The following is a 13,725-nucleotide window of genomic DNA, read 5'->3' as shown; positions in this document are numbered from 1 at the left end:
GACAGTGCGGCGCTCCCTCGGTACTGACCCTCCGACAGTGCTGAACTCCCTCAGTACTGACCCTCCGACAGTGCTGAACTCCCTCAGTACTGACCCTCCGACAGCGCTGAACTCCCTCAGTACTGACCCTCCAACAGCACAGCACTCCCTCGGTACTGACCCTCCGACAGTGCTGAACTCCCTCGGTACTGACCCTCCGACAGTGCTGAACTCCCTCAGTACTGACCCTCCGACAGTGCTGAACTCCCTCAGTACTGACCCTCCGACAGCGCTGAACTCCCTCAGTACTGACCCTCCGAGAGTGCAGCACTCCCTCAGTACTGACCCTCCGACAGTGCGGCGCTCCCTCAGTACTGACCCTCCGACAGTACAGCACTCCCTCAGTACTGACCCTCCGACAGTACAACACTCCCCCTTTACTGCAGTGAGGGTCAAGATTTTGTGCTGAAGTGTCTGGAGTGGGTCTAGAACCTTCTGACTCAGAAGCGAGAGTTGGAGCACTGACACTGGAGAAGAGTAGGAAGAGTGAGCAGTCGGGAGAGAGGGAGAGAGGACTGAGGGATAGGGTGGGGAGGGGAGAGAGGACTGAGGGATAGGGTGGGGAGAGAGGGAGGGGAGAGTGGGAGAGAGGACTGAGGGATAGGGGGAGGGGAGAGAGGGAGAGAGGACTGAGTGATAGGGTGGGGAGGGGAGAGAGGACTGAGGGATAGGGGGAGGGGAGAGAGGGAGAGAGGACTGAGTGATAGGGTGGGGAGAGAGGGAGAGAGGACTGAGTGATAGGGTGGGGAGAGAGGGAGAGAGGACTGAGTGATAGGGTGGGGAGGGGAGAGAGGACTGAGGGATAGGGGGAGGGGAGAGAGGGAGAGAGGACTGTGGGATAGGGTGGGGAGGGGAGAGAGGACTGAGGGATAGGGTGGGGAGGGGAGAGAGGACTGAGGGATAGGGTGGGGAGGGGAGAGAGGACCAAGGGGTAGGGTGGGGAGGGGAGAGAGGGAGAGAGGACCGAGGGGTAGGGTGGGGAGGGGAGAGTGGGAGGGAGGACCGAGGGGTCGGGTGGGGAGGGGAGAGAGGACCGAGGGGTAGGATGGGGAGGGGAGAGAGGACTGAGGGGTAGGGTGGGGAGGGGAGAGAGGGAGAGAGGACTGAGGGGTAGGGTGGGGAGGGGAGAGTGGGAGGGAGGACCGAGGGGTAGGATGGGGAGGGGAGAGAGGGAGAGAGGACCGAGGGGTAGGGTGGGGAGGGGAGAGTGGGAGGGAGGACCGAGGGGTAGGGTGGGGAGGGGAGAGAGGACTGAGGGGTAGGATGGGGAGGGGAGAGAGGACTGAGGGGTAGGATGGGGAGGGGAGAGAGGACTGAGGGGTAGGATGGGGAGGGGAGAGAGGACTGAGGGGTAGGATGGGGAGGGGAGAGAGGACTGAGGGGTAGGATGGGGAGGGGAGAGAGGACTGAGGGGTAGGATGGGGAGGGGAGAGAGGACTGAGGGGTAGGATGGGGAGGGGAGAGCAGCCTCCATCAGAACCTTGAAAAAGGACAGGGTCAGGGTCATATTGCTGGTCAGGGTCAGTCAGTGGGGGTGCTGTGTTCCCTCGGTCACCTGTTGCGGACTTGTCTCTCCACAGCACTACGAGCAGTCGGAGGAGCTCAGTCAGCTGTCGGACCTGCTGAATGTCGTCTTCACTGGACTCTTTGCAGTGGAGATGGTCTTCAAACTCTGCGCTTTCAAAGCCAAAGTAAGTATGAGACACACTGAAGTAAGTATTTAGACTGTGAATACAGAGCAGTGTGAGAGATGGTGCTGGTTACAGGGTGAGTCAGACTGTGAACACAGAGCAGTGAGAGACTGTGCTGGTTACAGGGGGAGTCAGTCTGTGAACACAGAGCAGTGAGAGACTGTGCTGGTTACAAGGGGAGTCAGACTGTCGACACAGAGCAGTGTGAGTTGGTGCTGATTACAGAGGAGTCAGACTGTGGACACAGCAGTGTGAGACTGTGCTGGTTACAGGGGGAATCAGACTGTCGGCTCAGAGCAGTGTAAGACTGTGCTGGTTATAGGGGGCGTCAGACTGTGGACTCAGAGCAGTGTAAGACTGTGCAGGTTACAGGGGGAGTCTGACTGTGAACACAGAGCGGTTTAGGACTGTCCTGGTTACAGGGAGAATCAGACTGTGAAGACAGAGCAATGTGAGATGGTGCTGCTTACAGGGGGAGTCAGACTGTGGACACAGAGCAGTGAGAGATGGTGATGGTTACAGCGGGAGTCAGACTGTGAACACAGAGCAGAGTAAGACAGTGCTGGTTACAGGGGGAGTCAGACTGTGAACACAGAGCCGTGAGAGACTGTGCTGGTTACCGGGGGAGTCAGACTGTGGACACAGAGCAGCGAGAGACTGTTCTTGTTACAGTGGAAGTCAGACTGTGAACACAGAGCAGTGTAATACTATGCACGTTACTGGGGAAGTCAGACTGTGAACACAGAGCAGTTTAAGACTGCTGGTTACAGGGAGAATCAGACTGTGAACACAGAACAGTCTGAAATGCTCCTGGTTACAGGGGGAGTCAGACTGTGAACACAGAGCAGTGTAAGACTGTGTGAGATGATGTTGGTTACTGGGGGAATCAGACTGTGAGCACAGAGCAGAGTAAGACAGTGCTGGTTACAGGGGGAGTCAGACTGTGGGCAGAGAGCAGTAAGAGACAGTGCTGGTTACAGGGTGAGTCAGACTGAACACAGAGCAGTGTGAGACGATGCTGGCTACAAAGGGAGTCAGATTGTGGAAACAGAGCAGTGTAAAACTGTGCGGGTTACAGGGGGAGTCAGACTGTCGACACAGAGCAGTGTAAAACTGCGGGTTACAGGGGGAGTCAGACTGTCGACACAGAGCAGTGAGAGACAGTGCTGATTACAGGGGGAATCACATTGTGGATGCAGAGCAATGTGAGACTGTGCTGGTGACAGGGGAGTCTGACTGTGGACACAGAGCAATGTGAGACTGTGCTGGTTACCGGGGGAGTCAGACTGTGGACACAGAGCTGTGCGAGATAGTGTTGGTTACTGGGGGTCAGACTGTGAACACAGAGCAGTCTGAGATGGTGCTGGTTACAGGGGGAGTTCGACTGTGAACACAGAGCATTGGGAGATGGTGCTGGTTACAGGGGGAGTCAGACTGTGAGCACAGAGCAGTGTGAGACATTTCTAGTTACAGGGGGAATCAGACTGTGAACACAGGTCAGTGTGAGATGGTGCTGGTTACAGGGGGAGTCAGACTGAAGACAGAGCAGTCTGAGAGGGTACTGGTTACAGGGGCAGTCAGACTGTGGATAGAGAGCAGTGTGAGACTGTGCTGGTTACAGGTGGAGTCAGACTGTGAACGCAGAGCATTGAGAGACGGTGCTGGTTACAGGGGGAGTCAGACTGTGAACACAAAGCAGTCTGAGATGCTGCTGGTTACTGGGGGATTCAGACTGTGAACACAGGTCAGTGAGAGATGGTGCAGGTTACAGGGGGAGTTCGACTGTGAGCACAGAGCAGTGTAAGACAGTGCTAGTTACTGGGGGAATCAGACTGTGAATGCAGAGCAGTCTGAGATGCTGCTGGTTACAGGTGGAATCAGACTGTGAACACAGAGCAGTCTGAGACGGTGCTGGTTACAGTGGGAGTCAGACTGTGTACACAGAGCAGTGTAAGACTCCCCCTGTAACCAGCACTGTCTTACTCTGCTCTGTGCTCACAGTCTGATTCCCCCAGTAACCAACATCATCTCACACAGTCTTAAACTGCTCTGTGTTCACAGTCTGACTTCCCCAGTAACGTGCTAGTTACAGGGGGAGCCAGACTGTGGACACAGAGCAGTGAGATATGATTCTGAAAGAATGGCTATGTCAAGCAACAGCCTGACATAGCCATACTTACAGAATCATATCTTTCAGCCAACGTCCCAGACTCTTCCATCACCATCCCTGGGTATGTCCTGTCCCACCGGCAGGACAGACCCACCAGAGGTGGTGGTACAGTGATATACAGTCAGGAGGGAGTGGCCCTGGGAGTCCTCAACATTGACTCTGGACCTCATGAAATCTCATGGCATCAGGTCAAACATGGGCAAGGAAACCTCCTGCTGATTACCACCTACCGTCCTCCCTCAGCTGATGAATCAGTCCTCCTCCATGTTGAACACCACTTGGAGGAAGCACTGAGGGTAGCAAGGGCACAAAATGTACTCTGGGTGGGGGACTTCAATGTCCATCACCAAGAGTGGCTCGGTAGCACCACTACTGACCGAGCTGGCCGAGTCCTGAAGGACATAGCTGCGAGACTGGGCCTGGACTGGGCCTGCGGCAGGTGGTGAGCGAACCAACACGAGGGAAAAACTTACTTGACCTTGTCCTCACCAATCTCCCTGTCGCAAATGCATCTGTCCATGACAGTATTGGTAGGAGTGACCACCGCACAGTCCTCGTGGAGATGAAGTCCCGTCTTCGCACTGAGGACACCATCCAACGTGTTGTGTGGCACTACCATCGTGCTAAATGGGATAGATTCAGAACAGATCTAGCAGCTCAAAATTGGACATCCATGAGGCGCTGTGGGCCATCAGCAGCAGCAGAATTGTATTCCACCACAATCTGTAACCTCATGGCCCGGCATATTCCTCACTCTACCATTACCAACAAGCCAGGGGATCAACCCTGGTTCAATGAGGAGTGCAGAAGAGCATGCCAGGAGCAGCACCAGGCATACCTAAAAATGAGGTACCAACCTGGTGAAGCTACAACTCAGGACTACATGCATGCTGAACAGCGGAAGCAACATGCTATAGACAGAGCTAAGCGATTCCACAACCAACGGATCAGATCAAAGCTCTGCAGTCCTGCCACATCCAGTCGTGAATGGTGGTGGACAATTAAACAACTAACGGGAGGAGGAGGCTCTGCAAACATCCCCATTCTCAATGATGGCGGAGTCCAGCACGTGAGTGCAAAAGACAAGGCTGAATCGTTTGCAACCATCTTCAGCCAGAAGTGCCGAGTGGATGATCCATCTCAGCCTCCTCCCGATATCCCCACCATCACGGAAGCCAGTCTTCGGCCAATTCGATTCACTCCACGTGATATCAAGAAACGGCTGAGTGCGCTGGATACAGCAAAGGCTATGGGCCCCGACAACATCCCAGCTGTAGTGCTGAAGACTTGTGCTCCAGAACTAGCTGCGCCTCTAGCCAAGCTGTTCCAGTACAGCTACAACACTGGCATCTACCCGACAATGTGGAAAATTGCCCAGGTATGTCCTGTCCACAAAAAGCAGGACAAATCCAATCCGGCCAATTACCGCCCCATCAGTCTACTCTCAATCATCAGCAAAGTGATGGAAGGTGTCGTCGACAGTGCTATCAAGCGGCACTTACTCACCAATAACCTGCTCACCGATGCTCAGTTTGGGTTCCGCCAGGACCACTCGGCTCCAGACCTCATTACAGCCTTGGTCCAAACATGGACAAAAGAGCTGAATTCCAGAGGTGAGGTGAGAGTGACTGCCCTTGACATCAAGGCAGCATTTGACCGAGTGTGGCACCAAGGAGCCCTAGTAAAATTGAAGTCCATGGGAATCAGGGGGAAAACTCTCCAGTGGCTGGAGTCATAACTAGCACAAAGGAAGATGGTAGTGGTTGTTGGAGGCCAATCATCTCAGCCCCAGTGCATTGCTGCAGGAGTTCCTCAGGGCAGTGTCCTAGGCCCAACCATCTTCAGCTGCTTCATCAATGACCTTCCCTCCATCATAAGGTCAGAAATGGGGATGTTCGCTGATGACTGCACAGTGTTCAGTTCCATTCGCAACCCCTCAGATAATGAAGCAGTCCGAGCCTGCATGCAGCAAGACCTGGACAACATCCAGGCTTGGGCTCATAAGTGGCAAGTAACATTCGCGCCAGATAAGTGCCAGGCAATGACCATCTCCAACAAGAGAAAGTCTAACCACCTCCCCTTGACATTCAACGGCATTACCATCGCCGAATCCCCCACCATCAACATCCTGGGGGTCACCATTGACCAGAAACTGAACTGGACCAGCCATATAAATACTGTGGCTACGAGAGCAGGTCAGAGGCTGGGTATTCTGCGGCGAGTGACTCACCTCCTGACTCCCCAAAGCCTTTCCACCATCTACAAGGCACAAGTCAGGAGTGTGATGGAATACTCTCCACTTGCCTGGATGAGTGCAGCTCCAACAACACTCAAGAAGCTCGACACCATCCAAGATAAAGCAGCCCGCTTGATTGGCACCCCATCCACCACCCTAAACATTCACTCCCTTCACCACCGGCGCACAGTGGCTGCAGTGTGTACCATCCACAGGATGCACTGCAGCAACTCGCCAAGGCTTCTTCGACAGCACCTCCCAAACCCGCGACCTCTACCACCTAGAAGGACAAGAGCAGCAGGCACATGGGAACAACACCACCTGCACGTTCCCCTCCAAGTCACACACCATCCCGACTTGGAAATATATCGCCGTTCCTTCATTGTCGCTGGGTCAAAATCCTGGAACTCCCTTCCTAACAGCACAGTGGGAGAACCGTCACCACACGGACTGCAGCGGTTCAAGAAGGCGGCTCACCACCACCTTCTCAAGGGCAATTAGGGATGGGCAATAAATGCCGGCCTCGCCAGCGACGCCCACATCCCGTGAACGAATAAAATAAAAAAAAGTGAGAGACGGTGCTGGTTGCAGGGGGTGTCAGACTGTGAGCACAGAGCAGTGCAAGACAGTGCTAGTTACAGGGGCAGTCAGACTGTGAACACAAAGCAGTCTCAGATGGTGCTGGTTACAGGGGGAATCAGACTGTAGGCACAGAGCAGTGTAAAACTGTGCGGGTTACAGGGGGAGTCAGACTGTCGACACAGAGCAGACTGAGATGGTGATGTTTACAGGGGGAGTCAGACTGTGGACACAGGGCAGTGAGAGATGGTGCTGGTTACAGGGGGAATCACATTGTGGATGCAGAGCAATGTGAGACTGTGCTGGTGACAGGGGAGTCTGACTGTGGACACAGAGCAGTGAGAGATGGTGCTGGTTACAGGGGAGTCAGACTGTGAACGCAGAGCTGTGCGAGATAGTGTTGGTTACTGGGGGTCAGACTGTGAACACAGAGCAGTCTGAGATGGTGCTGGTTACAGGGGGAGTTCGACTGTGAGCACAGAGCAGTGTGAGACATTTCTCGTTACAGGGGGAATCAGACTGTGAACACAGAGCAGTAAGAGATGGTGCTGGTTACAGGGGGAGTTCGACTGTGAGCACAGAGCAGTAAGAGATGGTGCTGGTTACAGGGGGAGTTCGACTGTGAGCACAGAGCATTGGGAGATGGTGCTGGTTACAGGGGGAGTCAGACTGTGAGCACAGAGCAGTGTGAGACATTTCTAGTTACAGGGGGAATCAGACTGTGAACACAGAGCAGTAAGAGATGGTGCTGGTTACAGGGGGAGTTCGACTGTGAACACAGAGCATTGGGAGATGGTGCTGGTTACAGGGGGAGTCAGACTGTGAACGCAGAGCATTGGGAGATGGTGCTGGTTACAGGGGGAGTCAGACTGTGAACACAACAGTGTAAGACTGTGCGGGTTACAGGGGGAATCAGACTGTGAACACAGCGCAATGTGAGACTGTACTGGTTACAGGTGGAGACAGACTGTGGACACAGAGCAGTGTAAGACTGTGCTGGTTGCAGGAGAAATCAGACTGTGAACACAGAGCAGTCTAAGATGTTGCGGGTTACAGGGGGAATCAGACTGTGAACACAGAGCAGTCTGAGACGGTACTGGTTAGATGGGGAGTCAGACTGTGGACACAGAGCAGTGTAAGTCTGTGCTGGTTACAGGGGGAGTCAGACTGTGAACACAGAGCAGTCTGAGACTGTGCTGGTTACAGGGGGAGTCAGACTGTGGACACAGAGCAGTGTAAGTCTGTGCTGGTTACAGGGGGTGTCAGACTGTGAACACAGAGCAGCGTGAGACTGTGCTGGTTACAGGGGGAGTCAGACTGTGGACACAGATCAGTGTAAGTCTGTGCTGGTTACAGGGGGAGTCAGACTGTGGACACAGATCAGTGTAAGTCTGTGCTGGTAACAGGGGGAGTCAGACTGTGGACACAGATCAGTGTAAGTCTGTGCTGGTTACAGGGGGAGTCAGACTGTGGACACAGATCAGTGTAAGTCTGTGCTGGTTACAGGGGGAGTCAGACTGTGGACACAGAGCAGTGTAAGTCTGTGCTGGTTACAGGGGGAGTCAGACTGTGAACACAGATCAGTGTAAGTCTGTGCTGGTTACAGGGGGAGTCAGACTGTGAACACAGATCAGTGTAAGTCTGTGCTGGTTACAGGGGGTGTCAGACTGTGGACACAGAGCAGTGTAAGTCTGTGCTGGTTACAGGGGGAGTCAGACTGTGGACACAGAGCAGTGTAAGTCTGTGCTGGTTACAGGGGGAGTCAGACTGTGGACACAGATCAGTGTAAGTCTGTGCTGGTAACAGGGGGAGTCAGACTGTGGACACAGAGCAGTGTAAGTCTGTGCTGGTAACAGGGGGAGTCAGACTGTGGACACAGATCAGTGTAAGTCTGTGCTGGTTACAGGGGGAATGAGACTGTGAACAGAGATCAGTGAGAGACGGTACTGGTTACAGGGGGAGTCAGACTGTGGACACAGAGCAGTGGGAGCCTTCACGCTGTCTCATGATCACACCCCTACCAATCAGAAGCAGTGATATGGAGATGCCGGTGATGGACTGGGGTGGACAAATGTCAGGAATCTTACAACACCAGGTTATAGTCCAACAGTTTTATTTGAAAATCACAAACTTTCGGAGGCTTTCTCCTTCACTCACCTGACGAAGGAGGTCAGCTCCGAAAGCTTGTGATTTTCAAATAAAACTGTTGGACTATAACCTGGTGTAAGATTCCTGACATCAGAAGCAGAGCACTGGATATTGGTTCCCATTCCCTTTCTGTGAGTGGTCACTGGAGAGACCCCTCACTCCCCTCTCTCTCTGGATGTGGTTGAGGTGATTTTCTGACCTTTGACCTTTGATGGTGGCGCTGCTTCAGCACCATTAAAGGGGCAGGGTTCTGTTTCCCCTCTTAAAGGTGCAGTGTGCTGTTTCCCCTCTTAAAGGTGCAGTGTGCTGTTTCCCCTCTAAAAGGTGCAGTGTGCTGTTTCCCCTCTTAAAGGTGCAGTGTGCTGTTTCCCCTCTTAAAGGTGCAGGGCGCTGTCATTCCTTTTTTAAAGTCTGAAGCTCTAATCCAGTTAGGATTGGTGAAACCATCCTCTGACCAACTGCCTGTCCCCGCTCAGCTGGAGTGAGTGAAACATGGCAGTAAAGTGACAGAGAGCTGTTGCTGGTGAGATGTGTGGAGGGGCAGTGATGGGGCCTCCGGCGAGGGGTGAGGGGCCCGAATGTCAATGGTGCTGTCGTTCATTGGGGTTTCTCTGTTGTTTCATGCCTGCTCAGAGAGGACCTATTGTTGGGTGAGTACTGAGCCGTTTATCACTGTTACACACTCACAGTCCCAGCGTTTCGTATGCTGCACTCGGGCTTGCAACATAATGCCCACCTCACCCAGCTCTGGCCACCCCCAACACCAGGCTAATCCCCAGCACCCCCCTCAACCTGCGCCCGGACGTGGCCGAGCCCCTCCACCCCCACCGAGTCATCCTCTCCCGGCCTCTCCTCCCCATCAGTCCTCCAACCCTCCCCTTCTCTGATGTCCTCCCCTCCCCTCCTACCGTAAACGCCTCCCATCCACCCCTCCCCAATAGCTTATTGGAATTTACCCCCTCTCTCCCCAATAGTTTATTGTAATTTACCCCCTCTCCCCCAATAGTTTATAATTTACCCCCTCTCTCCCCCAATAGTTTATTGTAATTTACCCCCTCTCTCCCCAATAGTTTATTGTAATTTACCCCCTCTCTCCCCAATAGTTTATTGTAATTTACCCCCTCTCTCCCCAATAGTTTATTCTAATTTACCCCCTCTCTCCCCAATAGTTTATTGTAATTTACCCCCTCTCTCCCCAATAGTTTATTGTAATTTGCCCCCTCTCTCCCCAATAGTTTATTGTAATTTACCCCCTCTCTCCCCAATAGCTTATTGGAATTTACCCCCTCTCTCCCCAATAGTTTATTGGAATTTACCCCCTCTCTCCCCAATAGTTTATTGGAATTTACCCCCTCTCTCCCCAATAGTTTATTGCAATTTACCCCCTCTCTCCCCATAGTTTATAATTTACCCGCTCTCTCCCCCATAGTTTATTATAATTTATCCCCCCCTCCCCCAATGGTTGATTATAAATTACCCCCTCTCTCCCCCATAGTTTATTGCAATTTACCCCCTCTCTCCCCAATAGTTTATTGCAATTTACCCCCTCTCTCCCCATAGTTTATAATTTACCCCCTCTCTCCCCAGTAGTTTATTATAATTTACCCCCTCTCTCCCCCATAGTTTATTATAATTTACCCCCTCTCTCCCCAACAGTTGATTATAAATTACCCCCTCTCTCCCCAATAGTTTATTATAATTTACCCCCTCTCTCCCAACAGTTGATTATAAATTACCCCCTCTCTCCCCAATAGTTTATTGTAATTTAGCCCCTCTCTCCCCAATAGTTTATTATAATTTACCCCATCTCTCCCCAATAGTTTATTATAATTTACCCCCTCTCTCCCCCATAGTTTATTATAATTTACCCCCTCTCTCCCCAATAGTTTATTGTAATTTAACCCCTCTCTCCCCCATAGTTTATTATAATTTATCCCCCCCTCCCCCAATGGTTGATTATAAATTACCCCCTCTCTCCCCCATAGTTTATTGCAATTTACCCCCTCTCTCCCCATAGTTTATAATTTACCCCCTCTCTCCCCAGTAGTTTATTATAATTTACCCCCTCTCCTCCCCCATAGTTTATTATAATTTACCCCCTCTCTCCCCAACAGTTGATTATAAATTACCCCCTCTCTCCCCAATAGTTTATTATAATTTACCCCCTCTCTCCCCAACAGTTGATTATAAATTACCCCCTCTCTCCCCAATAGTTTATTGTAATTTACCCCCTCTCTCCCCAATAGTTTATTATAATTTACCCCATCTCTCCCCAATAGTTTATTATAATTTACCCCCTCTCTCCCCCATAGTTTATTATAATTTACCCCCTCTCTCCCCAATAGTTTATTGTAATTTAACCCCTCTCTCCCCCATAGTTTATTATAATTTACCCCCTCCCCCAATAGTTGATTATAAATTACCCGCTCTCTCCCCCATAGTTTATTATAATTTACCCCCTCTCTCCCCCAATAGTTGATTATAAATTATCACTTCTCTCCCCCATAGTTTATTATAATTTACCCCCTCTCTCCCCAATAGTTGATATTAAATTACCCCCTCTCTCCCCCAATAGTTTATTGTAATTTACCCCCTCTCACCCCAATAGTTTATGATAATTTACCCCCTCTCTCCCCCATAGTTTATTATAATTTACCCCCTCTCTCCCGAATAGTTTATTGTAATTTACCCCCTCTCTCCCCAATAGTTTATTGTAATTTACCCTCGCTCCGCAATAGTTAATTATAATTTACCTCCTCCCCAATAGTTTATTGTAATTTAACCCCTCTCTCCCCAATAGTTTATTGTAATTTACCCCTCACTCCGCAATAGTTAATTATAATTTACCACCTCCCCAATAGTTTATTATAATTTACCCCTCTCTCCCCAATAGTTTATTGTAATTTACCCCCTCTCTCCCCAATAGTTTATTGTAATTTACCCCCTCTCTCCCCAATAGTTTATTGTAATTTACCTCCTTTCTCCCCAACAGTTTATTGTAATTTACCCCCTCTGTCCCCAATAGTTTATTGCAATTTACCCCCTCTCTCCCCAATAGTTTATTGTAATTTACCCCCTCTGTCCCCAATAGTTTATTGCAATTTACCCCCTCTCTCCCCAATAGTTTATTGTAATTTACCCCCTCTCTCCCCAATAGTTTATTGCATTTTACCCCCTCTCTCCCCAATCGTTTATTGTAATTTACCCCCTCTCTCCCCAATAGTTTATTATAATTTACCCCCTCTCTCCCCAATAGTTTATTGCATTTTACCCCCTCTCTCCCCAATCGTTTATTGTAATTTACCTCCTTTCTCCCCAATAGTTTATTGTAATTTACCGCCTCTCTCCCCAATAGTTTATTGTAATTTACCCCCTCTCTCCCCAATAGTTTATTGTAATTTACCCCCTCTCTCCCCAATAGTTTATTATAATTTACCCGCTCTCTCCCCCAATAGTTTATTGTAATTTACCCCCTCTCTCCCCAATAGTTTATTGTAATTTATCCCCCCTCTCCCCCATAGTTTATTATAATTTACCCCCTCTCTCCCCCAATAGTTTATTGTAATTTACCCCCTCTCACCCCCAATAGTTTATTGTAATTTACCCCCTCTCTCCCCCAATAGTTTATTGTAATTTACCCCCTCTCTCCCCCATCGTTTATTATAATTTACCCCCTCTCTCCCCCGATAGTTTATTATAATTTAACTCTCTCTCCCCAATAGTTTATTATAATTTACCCCCTCTCTCCCCAATAGTTTATTGTGATTTACCCCCTCTCTCCCCAATAGTTTATTATAATTTACCCCCTCTCTCCCCAATAGTTTATTATAATTTACCTCCTCTCCCCAATAGTTTATTGTAATTTACCCCCTCACTCCCCAATTGTTTATTATAATTTACCCCCTCACTCCCCAATTGTTTATTGTAATTTAAACCCTCTCTCCCCCATAGTTTATTGTAATTTACCCTCTCTCTCCCCCATAGTTTATTATAATTGACCCCCTCTCTCCCCAATAGTTTATTGTAATTTACCCCCTCTCTCCCCAATAGTTTATTATAATTTACCCCCTCTCTCCCCAATTGTTTATTGTAATTTACCCCCTCTCTCCCCAATAGTTTATTATAATTTACCCCCTCTCTCCCCAATAGTTTATTATAATTTACCCCCTCTCTCCCCAATAGTTTATTGTAATTTACCCCCTCTCTCCCCCATAGTTTATTATAATTTACCCCCTCCCCCAATAGTTGATTATAAATTAACCGCTCTCTCCCCCATAGTTTATTATAATTTACCCCCTCTCTCCCCCAATAGTTGATTATAAATTATCCCCTCTCTCCCCCATAGTTTATTATAATTTACCCCCTCTCTCCCCAATAGTTGATATTAAATTACCCCCTCTCTCCCCAATAGTTTATTATAATTTAACCCCTCTCTCCCCAATAGTTTATTATAATTTACCCTCTCTCTCCCCCATAGTTTATTGTAATTTACCCCCTCTCTCCAATAGTTTATTATAATTTACCCCCTCTCTCCCCAATAGTTTATTATAATTTCCCCCTCTCTCCCCAATAGTTTATTGTATTTTACCCCCCTCTCCACCATAATTTATTTTAATTTACCCCCTCTCTTCCCCACAGTTTATTGTAATTTGCCCCCTCTCTCCACAATAGTTTATTGTAATTTACCCCCTCTCTCCCCAATAGTTTATTGTAATTTGCCCCCTCTCTCCCCAATAGTTTATTGTAATTTACCCCCTCTCTCCCCAATAGTTTATTGTAATTTACACCCTCTCTCCCAATAGTTTATTATAATTTACCCCCTCTCTCCCCAATAGTTTATTGTAATTTACCCCCTCTCTCAC

General features: G+C 49.8%; 1 protein-coding gene across 1 annotated transcript in view; it reads left to right on the top strand.

Annotated features, from left to right (window-relative positions):
- Positions 1-1,621: 1,621 nt before the first annotated feature.
- Positions 1,622-13,725, top strand: part of LOC137344337 (voltage-dependent L-type calcium channel subunit alpha-1S-like) — a 97,792-nt gene continuing 85,688 nt past the window's right edge. The window contains exon 1 of the mRNA XM_068007200.1: positions 1,622-1,730. Within this exon, the coding sequence (XP_067863301.1) occupies positions 1,698-1,730 (33 nt within the window). The 5' untranslated portion in view covers positions 1,622-1,697. The remainder of the gene's footprint in view (positions 1,731-13,725) is intronic.

Source organism: Heptranchias perlo, chromosome 27 (assembly GCF_035084215.1).
Source record: "Heptranchias perlo isolate sHepPer1 chromosome 27, sHepPer1.hap1, whole genome shotgun sequence".
NCBI lineage: Eukaryota > Metazoa > Chordata > Chondrichthyes > Hexanchiformes > Hexanchidae > Heptranchias > Heptranchias perlo.
Note: the sequence above shows the minus strand (reverse complement) of the source record. Positions and strands in the feature narration are given on the sequence as shown.